The sequence below is a fragment of the Thamnophis sirtalis genome, unplaced genomic scaffold (genome assembly GCF_051295495.1).
Source record: "Thamnophis sirtalis isolate CommonGarterSnake01/CBP01778 unplaced genomic scaffold, rThaSir2_p1.2 scaffold_3, whole genome shotgun sequence".
NCBI classification, from domain to species: domain Eukaryota; kingdom Metazoa; phylum Chordata; class Lepidosauria; order Squamata; family Natricidae; genus Thamnophis; species Thamnophis sirtalis.
This window is the reverse complement of record NW_028261383.1, coordinates 170,714,215-170,730,965: the sequence shown is the minus strand read 5'-3', so window position 1 is coordinate 170,730,965 and position 16,751 is coordinate 170,714,215. Positions and strand designations below refer to the sequence as shown.

Genomic DNA, 16,751 nt, shown 5'->3' with positions numbered 1-16,751 from the left:
ACTGCAGAACTGCAGTCAGATGAAGTAGCCTGCAGTGCTGCATTTAACCACTGTGCCACCTCGGCTCTTATAAAAGACTTGAGCTGTGTTTGTCCATGCACTGACCCACAAATTGGCCAACTATATTTTAGCCCAGTGTGTATTGGGCTGAATTCAATCTCTGTGGTTAGTTCAGTGTGTTGTGCAATCCTTAAAAAGTGAATTCGTGGATAAACTATGGTGTGCGAGCACATTTAAGCCGTCTGTTCAATTTTTGGTCATAGGAAAAAATTTATATGCAAAAGCTCAACTATTCTGTCCTGAACATATTCAGTTGTGCTGTCTTGCATTGGGATAAGGCTGTATCCCTTTTCTAATGCCCCAGAAGATCATGACTACTCTCTGGGCCACATCCTGTTGGTTGATTGGGATGTCCCCACCGCTCCACAAACTGTGACCTAACCAGCTGTGGGCTCCCTCCTCCCTCCCTCCTGCGCTGCCCTTTAAAGTAGGCAATCTGCCTTAATCCTCAACCCAGTAAGGGAACGGAGGGAGAATGACGGAGAGGGAGCAAATGAGCACGAAGCAGACACAAGGGGGAAATCTGGTTACTTTCTGAAAAGCTCCTACAGTGAAAGCAGGAGGTGCATCTGGGGACTGGTACTCCCTTTTCATGAGGCCATTAGCTTTTAAGTTGGCCCTCCTTCTTCCCCATCTGGGGAGAAATACTAAAATAATGGAGATCCTTCCTTGCACAGTGGAGAGATAATCGATCTGAACTGCAGAATTCTTTTGGTGAATTTACACAGCTTCTTCCCCTTTACACAACCAACCTGCGAGATGTCTAAGTCGGAGTGCAACGGAGGACGTGAGTAACCCCACGTTGATATGTTTTGTTATAGGAGTAAAGAGTATGGACAGATGGAGATTTTTATAGGGCAGCCTACGCATATCGAATTAGAAGCATATATTGGACAGCATCCTCTGGGGCTTGTTCCAAAAATTAGTAGAACTGATTAGTAGTGGGTGTTCAAATAAACAGGTTTGTTGGGCTCAACAAAGGATGGGCAACTTGTAGCCCCACTGTTAGAAGATTGGACAGAACTTTGATGTTACAATAGCTGTTTGAAATAAAACCCTGTCACTCTAGTAAAGAAGTTAAAGTAAGGCATTTGTGGCACAGTTTGAGATTGGAATGGTACCGGAATAATAGAAGTGTATAGATTTGATAGTAAAATCAATAGGCGATATACACTGGGACAGAAATGCAAGAGAAACTTATAAATAGATTGACCTCATAGAGGCCTTCAGCTTGCATTGGCTGAAGCATGCTGTATTGTATTTTACATTAACTGCTTCTCTTTTTTTCAGAATTTTTTTTTAAAAGAGGAGATTAAAGTTATTTTGCCGCTTCACTCACACTTGCACACAAATTTCAAATAAGACGATGGGGTCCTATTTAATTCCCTCCTGTCTCTTGTCGCCATACTCTTCCTTTGCAGCACTGGGCTCTCCAGAGGCACCACCCCAATCAGCAGCCGAGGCTTTTGTGGAAGCATCAGGCCAGGCCATAGCATGGACGCTTACGAGCGGGGGTTCAGATACATTGGGCTCGACTGGCAGCATTGCTCAGAAGAAGCGTCAGCAGAGCAAGCATAAGCCCCAGGGCTCCAACGTGGTGCACCGTTCACCACGAGCCCTCTTCTGCCTACGTTTGAACAATCCCATCCGCAGAGCGGCTATCAGCATAGTAGAGTGGAAGTATCCTCAATTTGCAAATTAGGAAAGGAAGAAAGGAGCGGGGGGGGGGGAGGAAATCCTGTTTGATACCTTAACTTGAACGTCTTCCAGACCTTTTGACATCCTCATCCTTATGACAATCTTTGCCAATTGTGTGGCCTTAGGAGTCTATATTCCTTTTCCAGAAGATGATTCCAATGTCTCCAACCACAACTTGGTGAGTGCCTTTCCTCAAGTTATGAGTGGAAAGGAAGTAGATGTGTGAGCAGTGAGAAGAGCGCGTGGACTTAATGAATGAAGCATGGACTTTGCACATCAGACTGAAGATCTGAGTTCCTTTACAAGGCTTTAAAGTGTAGAATTGAGAAGGGCCTCTGGAAGACCTCTGGAGCCTGAAAAATTGCTGCTAAGCAATTGTGTTAGAAGGATCAACAGACACCCAAAGACAGATTCCTGCAAATTTAGGAAGCCTGATTTTGACTTCTGCTTCCCGGTTCTAACGCTACTGTGTTAACTATAGGTTCTTCGCAAAAAAATCCTGCACAACAGCCTCTTCACTCCTTTCTTAATGGTTCCATCTTTACCTCTTGATTTCTGCTCAAGGCCATACCTTAATACTAATTAAAACTATTATCTCCTAATAGGCATTAATCTACCCATGTGACTCATGGCAGCTGAGGTGACAGTTTCCCCTCTCCACTGCCAAGTCAGATCAAAATCTTAATTATGGTAATAGATTAGCATAAAAATACAAATTTAGAAACTAGTATATAGTTTTTAGTTATGCAAGTATCTGAAAAAGCAATTTTTGTATTTAATATTTTTAATCCCTTTTATAGTTTTTAAAAGACTCATTTTAGATTTTAATTTTTTTATATAATATAGTGATTTTAAAAATGTTTTAACCTTGTTTGTGTCATTTTTTTTAAATTGTATTTTTTATGCTGATCTACAAGTGTAATAAATATTTGAGTTGACCCCAATGCACATACCACTCTGGTTCTGGTCACTCTGACCAAAAGCTTTCAAATGCAGCTGTTCATCTGCTTATTGCAGTTGGGGTCAACACTAGAGTTGGAATAAACTCTAGAACTCTCAACTTCCTTGGAATAAATCCCAAATAATCCATTGACAGAAACTGGAGATGATGACTGCTTGTCCCTCTGAGGCAAAATTCAGAAACACCTGTAAGGTCAAGCACAATCCAATTTCCTAATCAGTTTGTGTGTGTGTGTGTGTGTGTGTGTGTGTGTGTGTGTGTCTTAAGCATGAAAAGTTGTGCAATTCATATATAACATTTGGTGAAAGGAGAGGTATTTCATAAATTATGATGTCAAGGCAGAATTGGTTTTAACCAATTAGTTTGCTACGAGGTGAAAAGTGAGCATTAATTGGTACAGGAGGCTGTGCTGCTGTACATTCTTTTTTCCAGCACTTGGAAGAAATTGGATAGGAAAAGAATATGGAAAGAATAGGCAGACCTATGCTTCTTTTTTGCTCTGTGTTATGCTTCCCTAATTTTGGATGCTAGGATCTGGGCAATTTTGCAAGATGTGTTTCTGTGTGTACAGATGTCCAGCATGCTGCGCTTCTATCATTTGCATCTTCAGTATATGCCTCTCTTCTTTCCTAGCAGGTTCGGTAAAGCACTCGTGGTTGGTGTTGAACTGAAATAGTGTTAATCCAGATAAATCCTTGTCATTTTTCCCTGACTGGAATTTCCAGTCCTTTTCAGTATGGGTTTCCTGGAACCTACAATTTGGATCTTATAAACAGCTCTGATTTTGGACTATTTGTCAACACACTTGGTTTCAAAATACAGAATGCCAGTATAACTCGGTATTCCTGCTGCTATTCCTCCCAATTCTACAGGAACAAGTGGAATATATTTTTCTCATCATCTTCACAGTGGAAACTTTCCTCAAGATCCTTGCCTATGGTCTGGTCATGCACCCCAGCGCCTATATTCGCAATGGCTGGAATCTTCTTGATTTTGTCATTGTTGTAGTGGGGTAAGTTTTTTAAAACAGTATTTATTTATTTATTTATTTATTTATTTATTTATTTATTTATTTATTTATTTATTTATTTATTTATTTATTTATTTTCTTCTTAACAATTTTTCCCTACTGTTGACAATATACTTGAAGATTGCTTTTTTAACATCCCATAGATCCATCTTATCTTACAACGGTCCTACTTCTTCTTCCTTCCCTCCCTCCTTCCCCTTCCCTCCTTCTCTCCTTCCCTCCTTCCTTCCCTCCTTCCTTCCTTCCCTCCTTTCTTTTCTCCTTTTCTCCTTCTTTTCCCCCTTCCTTTCCTCCTTCCTTCCCCCTTCCTTCTCTCCTACATTCCCTCCTTCCTTCCCTCCTTTCTTCTCTCCTTCTCTCCTTCCTTCCCTCCTTCCTTCCCTCCTTTCTTCTCTCCTTCTCCCCTTCCTTCCCTCCTTCCTTCCCTCCTTCCTTCCCTCCTTGCTTCCCTCCCTCCTTCCCTCCCTCCTTCCTACCCCCCTTTCTTCTCTTTCTTCTCTCCTTCCTTCCTCCTCTCCTTTCCCTTCTCTCCTTCCCCTTCCTCCCCTTTACCCTTCCCCTCTTCTTCCCATTCTTCCCCTCTTTCCTACTCTTACATTCCCTCCCATTCTTCCTCTGCCTTTCCCTTTCTCTTATTTTATTTCGTATATGTGTTTGACTCACAGTGGTCTGATTCTTCAATATAATTTCCAAGTGAATCATCTGTTAATATAAAAGAAAGAAAAATCTATGGATACATTGAAAAAAAAAATTTAGCTTTAGCTTAAGTGGAAAGAAATAGAGTAGGCAGTGCAAGTAAGGATGTACAGTAGAACAGAAAGTTAAATCCTGTCCTGAGTGACTTCTTGTGACTTAAAGCATTGCAGAGGAAAATGTGTTTGTTATCCGAGTATTATAATTGGAAAAATGCAGCTATCATGATTTTTCCTCCTTTTACATTTTCAGAGTAAAACATGCCATTATTTCATAAGAGGCAATGGAGCTGTCTGTATTTTTCTTCTGATGAGGGAAGAAACAGAGTGGCTTTAATTTAAATAGTATAATGGCTTTATTTTAAAAAGGAGGTTTCTTCATCACTTCGTATTACTTGTAATACTGAAATTAGGTTTATGCATGAACTTTAACACTATATAAACACCATATTACTTGCCTCTTGAAACTGAGGTGACACATGTATATGTTTTGTATGCATCTTGTTTAAAAGACTCTGAAGCAAATTGTCCATTGGACTGTATTAATTTTTTAAAAACATGGGCATAGACCAGGAGAAGCAAAAAGGGGCATTTAGGATTGTCATTTGGCATTAGGTTTATAGAACATTTTTAAAGGGTGGGAGAAAGTAGAACTGGAAAAATGTACAGTAGCTTCCCTGTGGAATTCTTCACTGACTGGAGGCAGGGTCCCACATCAAACTCTAGATCACATTGTGATCGGCTGTAAGCTGGCCGCATATACCAATCCAGTGTCCATTTTTCCCCCCCATGTAAACTGTGCTGCACTTCAATGGTCAGACGGCCTAGACGTTGGCATCTGAATATAGATCTTTTTAACAGTCATACTTTAGTGCGTTTTTTATAATCTAGGCAAACTCTTTATAGTGCAAGTCCATGCATGATATGCCATACGCTAAATAAGTTAATACAGTAGTTTCTCAAACATTTCTAACACTCAATTGTTTAGATGATAGTAGAGTTATTTAAAAATGATTTGATTCTGACTGAAATACACCACCAGGGACGTGCAGTCACTAGAGGCAAGGGAGGCGTGGCCTCACCAGTCATGAGGAAAAGGAAAGAATTTTAAAGAATTTTTTAAAAATAATTAAAGCCAAGGTAGTTGCTGCCAGATTCACAGTGACTTGGAACAGTGCTTTGTGTTAACCATAGGAGGAGGCCAGAGAACTAGGGGCCTCTTTTGCATAAGGAATTTTTCGCCTTTTAAGAGTTAAGCAAGGGTTAACAAGCAAAAAATTCCTTATGCAAATGAGGCACGTATTCTCTCGCCTCCTGTAGAGGGCATTTTTAGAGCCTTTTTAGAGTTCTCTGGGAGCAACTAGCTCAGTCTGACAGAGCTCTGGCCTTTCATGAGGGGAGGGGAGGGCAGGCAGAAGCAGAGTTGAAATCGTCTCTGAAACAGCTGGAAAAGGTGCGTGTGTAGGGAGGGGGGAGGAATTCAAAAAGTTTGATTGGAAGGCAGCAGGGGAAGGGGGGGCTATGGCAGAGGAACTGCTTTCAAGCCTTTGGAAAATATATCCAATCCAACATCTGTGTTTGTGTTTGAGAGTGAGTGAATGAGAGAGGGATCCAAGTTCTCTGTGTGCGTGTGTCTGTTTGAGAGAGCGGGGAGGGAGGGAGAGAGGGAGGAAGGAGGGGGAGGGAGAAGAAAAAGAATGGGAAAACTTATTTTGCAAGGAGGAAAAATGCTGTCGCTTTAAATCGGAACTGAACATGCCTGGCTGTGGAATTCTGGGAGTTGAAGTCCACAAGTCTAAAAAGTGCCTCACCAGCCCTAAAGCTGACTGCACGTCACTGTACACCACCCACTCTTAACCTCATTTCCCCCTACTTGAACTGTCTCCAAAATGTGACCTTAGCTCCCAAAATTCTTTAATGAGCAAAGCCATTGGTAGGAATTCTGGAATTTAAAGTTAACAGATCTTGAGTTACCTAGGTGGAGGATACCGTTTGTATAAGGAACCCCAGTGATTTCAGGATGCTAGTGAATGGAAACTTGGTCCATCTTCCTGAAATCAATTTTCCCCTGCCTTGTCTTGTCCTTTGTTTTCCCTATAGTCTCTTCAGTGTGATTCTGGAACAATTCTCCCACAAGCCTGGGGAGGCCCATCACATGAGTGGCAAGCCGGGTGGCTTTGATGTCAAAGCCCTGCGAGCTTTTCGTGTCCTGCGACCTCTGCGTCTGGTCTCTGGCGTCCCTAGTAAGCATCTCCTGTACTCATGCTTCTCAGATATATATGCCTATGAGGGAAAGACTGAATAGGAAAAAAAAAATGTCTCTTAGTATGCACTTATATGTTGTGAGGCTAAACTCTGCTGACTGTCTCTTATAATCAGTGGTCTCCAACCTTGGCAACTTTAAGACCTGTGGACTTCAACTCCCAGAGTTCCTCAGCCAGCTGGCTGAGGAACTCTGGGAGTTGAAGTCCACAGGTCTTAAAGGTGCCAAGGTTGTCTTATATGACTGCACATTATGAACTTCATTATATATGATTGTTTCATTGCTGCTGATTGCACAATGATCGTACTATACTTTTTGTTATATCTTATTAAACACAGAGGCTGTTACCTCTGTTGCAGAGGTGGGTTCCTACCAGTTCGCACCAGTTTGGTAGAACCGGTTCGTCAAATCTACCGAACCGGTTAGAAGAGGTTCCACCAGAAAGCAGGCCACACCTACAGAAGAGGTCCCAAAATTTTTTGAAACCCACCACTCACACACACACACACACACACACACACACACAGAGAGAGACTCACACAGAGAGAGAAAGAGAAAGAGAAAGAAAGGAAGAAAGAAATAAAGAAAAAAGGAAAAAAGAAAGAAAAAGTGAGAGAGAGATGAAAGAAAAAAATGAAAAAGGGGCAAAGAGACAAAAGGAAGGAAAGAGAGTGAGAGAGAGAGAGAGAGAGAGAGAGAGAGAAAACACATGGCCGGCAAGCCACTCCCACCAGGTCACATGGCTGGCAAGCCACTCCCACCAGGTCACATGGCCGGCAAGCCACACCCACAGAGTAGGTTCGAAAAAGTTTTGAAACCCACCACTGCTCTGTTGCCACTGTTATCCCTACGATACTTTTTCAAGAGGCAACTAGACATTTTGTCAGGTTTTTCCAACTCATTTGTTATTGTTCTACAATACAATTGAAGACCACGTTCCAGCTGATAATAATTCTTCTGTACTACATCAGAGATACTGAATCACATAGAACTAGACACGCATAGGACTATGTGTAGGTTTATATGCTGGCGCATTGCACAGCCGGAAGTGCTCTCCCCTTCATCATGGCTGTTCTTGACGCAAGCTGTGTACTTCCTGTTCAGGGCCACATGACACTATTACTTTGCCATTCTGACTCCACGTTGTATCCTATTATTAGTGATGCATAGCACACTGTTGGCTTTGCTATTCTCTGCACCACTGCATGATAAATTCTAATGGACTACCTTGATGATGATATATATGAAGTTTAATTAGGCGATCTAAAAACAATTGACTTCCGTGTCTTCCACAAATCTGTATTGTGGAAGGGCAATATCTCCCAACTGTGGCAACTTTAACATGGGTGGATTTTAACGAGGGGATTCTGGGAGTTGAGCTCCACCCATCTTAAAGTTGCCAACCCTGTGCTAGGGGAAAAGAGAAATTCTTCTATTCAGCACTGTATTTCTGAGATGGGCCAGTTGAAATTGAACCCTTCAATTTCAAGGGGAGGAGTAGAGGGAAAGAAGAAAGAGGGGTAGAGAGGGTGGGAGAGAGGAATGGAGGGAGGGTGAGAAGGAAGGGAGGGAGTGTATTGGGAGAGAGGTGTGGTAGAGGGGGAGGGGAAGTAGGGTAGAGGGGAATGATGGTGGGTAGACGGAAAGTTGGAGGGGGGCGAAAGAAAGGGTGTATGGAGGGTCGAAGAGGTACATTGGGTTTCTATTTTGGGGGGCATTATTGACAAGAGGAATGGCTGTGTTTATTGTTTAATGTTATATGGCCCCGGTTCTGTACAGTATATACGTGACTGTACGAAAATGAAAATGGAAAATAAAACTATCTATACATAAGAAATTGAACCCTTCATGCTGGAAGATGTTCTTGTGCTCTGAAAAGCTGAAGTTGTATCCTAAACATTTCTGTGTTATAGGTCTGCATATTGTCTTGAATTCTATCATGAAGGCCATGGTGCCCCTTCTGCACATAGCCCTACTTGTCCTTTTTGTCATCATCATCTATGCCATCATTGGCTTGGAGCTCTTCATTGGTCGCATGCATAAGACCTGCTTCATCGTTGATTCAGGTCAGGTATAATTCACCAAGTATAGCACAAGTTTGTCAGATCTATATTTTAAAAACTCCAGATTATATAAAATGACAGCCAAAATGTGGTTTTCAGAATAGCCTTCATTGCATCCTGTGGATAATCTGTATTTTTACTTCCCGGTAACCCTAGGTAAGGGAACGTCACCACTTTCAAAAATAATACATTTGAAAGTTAGTTCAAATATGAAATAACTGGAGGAAACAGTTGTGCTTTATCCTTGTAGAACAGGGTACAGTACTTGGATAAATTTTCTGAAATGCAAGTTTTGGTTTGAAAGTAATCATTTTGAAGATTATGAAAGATTTCTGCAGCACATTTTTTCCCTTCTGGTTTGAATAATTTCCCATTTTGATTGAAAGATCTTTTCAAGATAAGTCATACGTCCTAATCATGTGCCTAGATTTAAAAAGCAGTATGCTAATACATTTTTATGTTGGATTTAACGAAATAACATAAATTGTAAGTCAATTTTATTCATGTGCCTCCTTTGGGTGGCCTAGAGCTATAGGATGGGGAGATTTATAAGAGATTTTTAGCATACCTTGGAAGTTGATTCAGCTCAGCAATAAATCTGTTAGATCAGTGGTCTCCAACCTTGGCAACTTTAAGACCTGTGGACTTCACCTCCCAGAGTTCCTCAGCCAGCAAAGCTGGCTGAGGAACTCTGGGAGTTGAAGTCCACAGGTCTTAAAGTTGCCAAGGTCGGAGACCACTGTGTTAGATGATCTTGTTTCTCTCGTCACTGTGATTCATCTTCTACTTGTTGCAGATCTGGAGGCTGAGGAAGACCCATCGCCTTGTGCTTTTTCTGGACACGGTCGGGAATGCACAGTAAACAATAGCGAATGTCGTGGCAAGTGGGATGGACCCAATGGTGGAATCACCAATTTTGACAACTTCTTTTTTGCCATGCTTACTGTCTTCCAATGCATTACCATGGAAGGTTGGACGGATGTTTTGTACTGGGTAAGTTATGGCCTTCTGGGCAAAGGAACAGAACGCTCCTCTGTTCATACTTCCTTGTAGTATGTAACTAGTGTCACAGCCCCTGGTATGCCCAAATATGGGAGGAAGCTTACTGCTTCCATTCTCTGTCTATCGGCTCATCACAAGAGACCATCCAGACAGAAACCCAATATTTTTACTGTTGCCTTTGTTACATTTGTGTTGTATTTGTGCTGATAAATAAATAAAGGGAGACTAATATAGATCTATTTCAAGCTATTTAGCTCTCATCAGCTAGCCATACCCTTACTGGGATTCGAACCTGGGCTGTATTACATATTAGGCAGATGTGTTAACCACTAAGCCACAGGCTCTCCTCCTTTATCAGCTGAGCCAGGGAAATAGGTATGTAATTAGTGTCACAACCCCTGGCATGCCCAAATATGGGAGGAAGCTTACTGCTTCCATTCTCTGTCTATCGGCTCGTCACAAGAGACCATCCAGACAGAAACCCAATATTTTTACTGTTGCCTTTGTTACATTTGTGTTGTATTTGTGCTGATAAATAAATAAAGGGAGACTAGTATAGATCTATTTCAAGCTATTTAGCTCTCATCAGCTAGCCATACCCTTACTGGGATTCCTTGTAGTAATTCATACAATTCAGCCTCTCTTGATGTATGATTCCTTAAGTATTTTTGTTTGTTTGTTTGTTTACTTCCAGATGCAAGATGCAGTGGGTCATGAACTACCGTGGGTTTATTTTGTCAGCCTTGTCATCTTTGGCTCTTTCTTCGTGCTTAATTTGGTTTTGGGTGTGTTAAGTGGGTAAGTCAGATTTGGAACATTGGACATGTGACCAGAATGTATTCCTCCTCCTCGATAGAGAAAAAAAGCATGTAAACTAAGGTTTACACATCTGCTTAAATTGCGCAAACATATTTTTTTTTCATATTTGTGCCTATCCTATTTTTGTTAAATATGAATCAAGGGCAAAGAACTGCAGAAAGCATTGTCTGGAACTCTTGTCTTTTGAATTTTTGATTCAGATTTCAGCAAATATGGCTTACACGTTTTCAAGTCTAGCCACGAGAGATGGAATGTGGTTCTGTGTACTTTTGCATTTTTAGGACAGCCTTCTTCCTCATTAGAAAAGCCCTAAAGGATCTAGAATAAAAAGGGAAAACAGTAGAAAAAATAAGTAACAGGTAATGCCCCATGTTCTCATCATCTAATTACACATGAGATATATGAAGGAAGAGATCAGGAAAAATAATTGGACTACAGCTAGGAGATTTGAATTATAAAACAGGTTCAGGAAACAACTTATAAGAGCCGAGGTGGCGCAGTGGTTAGGGTGCAGTACTGCAGGCCACTTCAGCTGACTGTTATCTGCAGTTCAGCGGTTTTAATCTCACCGGCTCAAGGTTGACTCAGCCTTCCATCCTTCCGAGGTGGGTGAAATGAGGACCCAGACTGTGGGGGCGATATGCGGACTCTGTAAACCGCTTAGAGAGGGCTGAAAGCCCTACGAAGCGGTATATAAGTCTAACTGCTATTGCTATTGCTAAACAAGATCTAAAGTTAATACTCTGCACGTAATAGCTAGCTGCATCAAAGGCAAGGAGAGCCGCCTTAGAAATTTTCAGATGTTGTCCAAACAGTCAACTAAATTTGACCTCTTCCATCCAAAGGGAATTCTCTAAAGAACGAGAGAAGGCGAAAGCCCGGGGAGACTTCCAAAAGCTACGAGAGAAACAACAGATGGAGGAAGATTTGACGGGCTATCTGGATTGGATCATGCAAGCAGAAGACATCGAGCCTGATGAAGACAAAGATGAGACAAGTGAAAAGCATACTTGTAAGAGCTTTCAGGACCATCCCTTCCTTGTTTGCTAGGGACTGTCCTTTGCTGTTCTAGATAGAGATGGTTTAGTTAGCAGCCTGGATGTTACCATCTGTAACAGCTCTGTATGAGGGGATTAGAGAGGAATCAATCCAAGCCACGGCAATGCAAGATTAGCGGAAAAACCAACTGAACTGCCAGCTTGAAAAGGAATTCTGATTGGGATGAGGAGGGCAGGGGGCTCCAGTGCGAATGCGTTGGATACGTAGCTGAGATCTTCATTTACGTATTTATTTTGAGTGCTTTTGTGCTGCTTCAGTTGTATGAAAGTGCAGTAAACAGCATACAGCAAGTTCACTGTGAGTGGAGCATGCCAGCTTAGTGGCAGGAATAGAGTTAGTGGATAATAGGGCAGAGCAGGCTGATAGCTTGGTGGTTTCCATTTCCTCATGTTGCATCTATTGTTTCTTTCTTCCCCCTCATGGCCATTTGGTTGCCTGTGGTTGTGCTCTTCCCATTGGCAGAGCCCAGAACTGGCCAATTAGTGACAGCTTTAATTTCCTGTAGCTATAATTTCTAGCCTGAGAAAATGGCATTCAATTCCAAGAATCCATCTCCTGGTGCTAATTAATTCACTGGAGCTGTATCAGCCGCTTTGGGTTCGTTGAGCAAGTCTTGAGAGCAGTGGAGAAAAATGAAGGTTACCTTCTCTGTTCAGCCCATCAGCTTGCATTTCCCCCCCGATTTAATTAAAGCAAGTTTCAGGGATCTCGGTCCTTCCTTTTGTTCAGATTACTTCCAAAAATGAATGCAAGTATGTTGCATTGTGGTCCCACAATACAGAGGAATAGCTAACATTCCTCACTCACTTTTTACAGGGCATTTAGAAAACAATTTTAATAATATGGAAATATTTTTCTTAATTTATTTATTTGTCTTGTATGCCGCCCACTCCCGGAGGACTCCGGGCGGCTCACAAAAGACAAGGGAAAGGGGGGAACAAGACAAAGACAACATATTAAAAACAAAACCAACATTCACAATTTCCGTGGAGGTAGATGCTTCTCAGCTCCTCCCAGCCTGCTGGAACAGCCAGGACTTGGTGGCTTTGCGGAAGGCCGGGAGAGTAGTGAGGGTCCGGATCTCAACAGGGAGCTCGTTCCAGAGGGCCGGAGCTGCAACAGAGAAGGCTCTCCCCCGGGGAGTCGCCAGCCAACATTGGCTGGCAGATGGAATCCGGAGGAGACCTAACCTGTGCGATCTAATTGGTCTGAGAGAGGTAATCGGCAGGAGGCGGTCTCTCAGGTACCCAGGTCTGATGCCATGTAGGGTTTTATAGGTAGCGACCAGCACCTTGAAGCGGATTCGGAGACCAATAGGTAGCCAGTGCAGCTCGCGGAGGATAGGTGTGACGTGGGTGTACCTTGGTGCACCCACAATCGCTCGCGCGGCTGCATTCTGGACTAATTGGAGTCTTTGAACACTCTTCAAGGGAAGCCCCATGTAGAGCGCATTACAATAATCCAGGCTTGAGGTCACAAGGGCGTGAGTGACTGTCTGAAGGGCCTCCCGATCCAGGTAGGGTCGCAATTGGTGCACCAGGCGGACCTGGGCAAAGGTCCCCCTGGTCACAGCCGACAGATGGTGTTCTAGAGTCAGCAAATAGACAATAGAACAGTTCTTTTCAGTGCTACTTACTGTGTCTTTTTAGGGAGAGTGATTGTTTTTAAAAAATATTTTAAAATGACAAAAAGCACAAATACATTTTAAAAAATACATAACAAGTACTTAGAAATAGATGAAAAATAAGATACAGACGACCGTAATATATTGTTAGAACAAGTTACAATTCTATATATAATTTTCTAATAACAAATATTCAACATACCCACACACTGTATAGTTATAGATGAGTTCCATATTTTCATATTCATACAAAGTCTACGTTTTTAGGCAATCATTCATAAGTACAGTAACAAGTGAGCATTGAGTAGAAAGAGAGTGATTTCAACTATTACACCGGTCTGTGTATCCAGAAGCAAATTCCTAATTATCTTTTAGCTTGGCATCATATTTAGTTTTTTAAAGTTGTCCTAAAATATTTTTACCTACATTATGCCTATGTGTGTTTGTGTGTGCAAAGATGAGTTTACAATGAAAGAAATTATTCAGCAAATTTCAAAAGAACATTAGCACAGGGCCTTTATTCTTTTAAGTAATAAAATATGTTTTATTACATTTAATCAAAAGTTGATTAAATAGCTAATAAAATTTTAAAATGGCACATTTAAGCAACATGCACCTCCCATTTTATATTATACTAATCAGTATGTATCGGGTGGGTTTCAATATTTTTTTACTACTGGCTCTGTGGGCGTGAGTAGGTGGGGGGCATGTGACTGAGTGGGCATGGCCTACTTGACATTGCACACACAGAGTCAGTCACATGCCCCCCCCCCCAACCTAGCCATGCCCACAGAACCGTGAAAATTTGTTTTGCCAGCTGGGAGACTAGCAAAGAAGTCTTGGTTTCCCTGCTGCTCCAGCTCTTGGAGGAAAGAGGAAGGAATGCTGGCCTGGCGCTCACTTCCCTTATCGCTCATGGCGCAGTGGTTAGGGTGCAGTACTGCAGGCCACTTCAGCTGACTGTTATCTGCAGTTCAGCGGTTCTAATCTCACCGGCTCAAGGTTGACTCAGCCTTCCATCCTTCCGAGGTGGGTGAAATGAGGACCCGGATTGTTGGAGGCGATATGCTGACTCTGTAAACCGCTTAGAGAGGGCTGAAAGCCCTATGAAGCGGTATATAAGTCTAACTGCTATTGCTATTGCTATTGCTCTCCCTCTTGCTGCTTTCCCAGCCAGCTGCCCAGCTAAGCAGGGCAAGCGGGACCCAGGCTGCAACCGGCGGGGAGGAGACGGTAACGCTCCATCCCGCAGGGACAGTGATGGTAAGCGGTAAGGGAAGCGAGCCCCGTCCCATGGGATGGCCAGCCTCCCCCACCACTGCACCTTCAACTTCCACGCAGAGCCTCTACTGGCGGGGCTCCTCCCATTTTGCCCCACTCATGCCCCCCTCCCCACCGCCACTGCTTCTACAGTGCCGAATGGTCCGTGTCCCTCACCCCCTACACACACACACACACACACAAACACACACCACGCTTGCTGCAGCACTTACTGCTCTTTGAGAGCCGCTTTGCAAAATGTGAGAAAAATCCCCATTTTTCAAGGCAGATCTCAAAGAGAAGGAAGCGGGTGCGGTGCTTCTTCAGAGGAAGCGAGACTGGAGCGGGGTTCAACATGGCTCTAGTCTCGGCTCCTCTGAAGAAGTGCCGCACCCGCTTCCTTCTCTTTGAGAGCCGCCTTGAAAAATGGGGAATTTTCGGACATTTTGCAAGGCAGAGAAGGAACCGACCACTGGTGCTACTCTGGGAACTTGGCCTGTGGAGTCCGGCACTCCAGGGGGAAGGAGACTTGGTCATGGCCCGCTCCCCGTGTGAGGGGTTGTCCCCCTGCCAGCGGCTTCTGCCCCTTGCTCCACTTCTTCATTGGCGGTAAGCGGCGCCACAGCCGAGGAGCAGGCAGGAGGCTGGGTGGGAAGCCAATGGGCTGCTTCCTGCGGAGCCATCACAAAAGGCATGTGGACCCAGGTGGAAGGCAGCCTTTTCTGCAGCATCCCCCTCCCCTCTTTGGATCGCCCTGCAGTGGGGAGAGTAGGTGTATGTGCAGCAGCCCCAGGATGTCCGCTTGCCCTCCCAGAGAATTGCTGCCGCCGCCCCTCTCAGCCCCAGCACAGTGTCTGCATTTCCACCAAGGGCTGCCCGCCCACCCACTGGCCAGGCAAGCGAGTACGGGGGATTACCGGTAAGGCCACGTGGAAGGCAGGGAAACATGGCAAGGCCGTGGGGAAGGGAGTAGGCTGCTTGCTCCCTTCCCCGCAGTCCTGCCATGCTTCCCTGCCTTCCACGCAGCCTTCCGCATGCCTGCCTTCGCAAACTGGCCACGGGGGACGCCAGGAGGGCCGCGTGGAAGGCAGGAAAGCATGGCAGGGCCGTGGGGAAGGAGGCAGAGGCAGCTAGCTAAGACGTGGCCAGCAGGCTTCCCTGGCAGACAGATCGGGCGCAGCGCTTCAGGCAGGCAAACAAGCTGCAGAGCGGAGACTGGGTGGGGCGGGGCGAGCAAGCGGTGACCAGGCAACCAGTTCGGGGGTGTGGCCAGGCTGCCATTACTACCGTTTCGGAAAGGTATGCTAGATTTTTAATGCCTATTCGGGCGAACCGGACCGAACTGGTAGGAGCCCACCTGTGGTATGTATGGAATCTAGAGGAATAGGCACAAAACAAACGTGACCCGACAAATGCGCGCACGACTAAAGCGCGCCAATAAAACCGCGGCGCTAAAACTGCGACGTCATCAACGTGCCGACAATAGCGCACCGACAACAACGCGCTGACAGAAGCTCAATTTAAGTGAATGTAAGGGTTAGGGTTAGGGTTAGGGTTAGGGTTAGGGTTAGGGTTAGGTTTACAGTGCGCTTCTGTTGGCGTGCTGTTGGCACGCTTCAGCGCTCATTCATCGGCGCAGTTTAGAACTCGCGGTTTTGTCACCGCGGTTTAGTCGGGCGCGCTTTTGTTGGTCGCCCTTTTGTCGGTGAACTCAAAACAAATGGAATCATAGAGTTGAAAGGGACTTTAAATGTCATCTACTCAAAGCCCTTCCTAGTTCAGGATCCAAATTCATTCTCTGTTTGAAGACCTCTAGTTATCACTACCCAAATGGAAGGGACCTTGGATAGCGACAGCTGCTTCTAGTCTTGAAATTCCAAGCTTTTTCGTTCTAATAGCTTGGAAAGAAATGGAGAAGACATTTGTAAGGAGGGTTCACCCCATTTCCTCTTTTCTGTCACTGCCTCTCATCGTTTATGGTTCTCCATCCATTCCCATCCTAAATAATCCCCTTTCCTATTCATCCCTCCTCCCTTCATGTTTTTTTCCAATCTTTCTCTTACCTGTGCCTTCTTTGTGGAAGACGTTACTGTGGCCGACCTGATGGAAAAGAAGAGGAAGAAGAAATGGTTCAGGCATGGCAGTCATTCCTCCGAGAGCCACAGTAATTTTCAATGTTTTCTTACTCCTTTGTGTGCATGCTTAGTTTTCTTTAAGGGC

At 44.0% G+C, this 16,751-nt stretch overlaps 1 protein-coding gene across 1 annotated transcript in view; it reads left to right on the top strand.

Moving 5' to 3' along the window:
• Positions 1-819: 819 nt before the first annotated feature.
• CACNA1F (calcium voltage-gated channel subunit alpha1 F) overlaps positions 820-16,751 on the top strand; it is an 89,779-nt gene continuing 73,847 nt past the window's right edge. Inside the window, exons 1-10 of the mRNA XM_087708285.1 lie at positions 820-847; positions 1,482-1,740; positions 1,831-1,936; positions 3,592-3,731; positions 6,542-6,684; positions 8,618-8,770; positions 9,564-9,760; positions 10,464-10,567; positions 11,434-11,600; positions 16,615-16,695. Coding sequence (XP_087564411.1) covers positions 820-847; positions 1,482-1,740; positions 1,831-1,936; positions 3,592-3,731; positions 6,542-6,684; positions 8,618-8,770; positions 9,564-9,760; positions 10,464-10,567; positions 11,434-11,600; positions 16,615-16,695 — 1,378 coding nt within the window. The remainder of the gene's footprint in view (positions 848-1,481; positions 1,741-1,830; positions 1,937-3,591; positions 3,732-6,541; positions 6,685-8,617; positions 8,771-9,563; positions 9,761-10,463; positions 10,568-11,433; positions 11,601-16,614; positions 16,696-16,751) is intronic.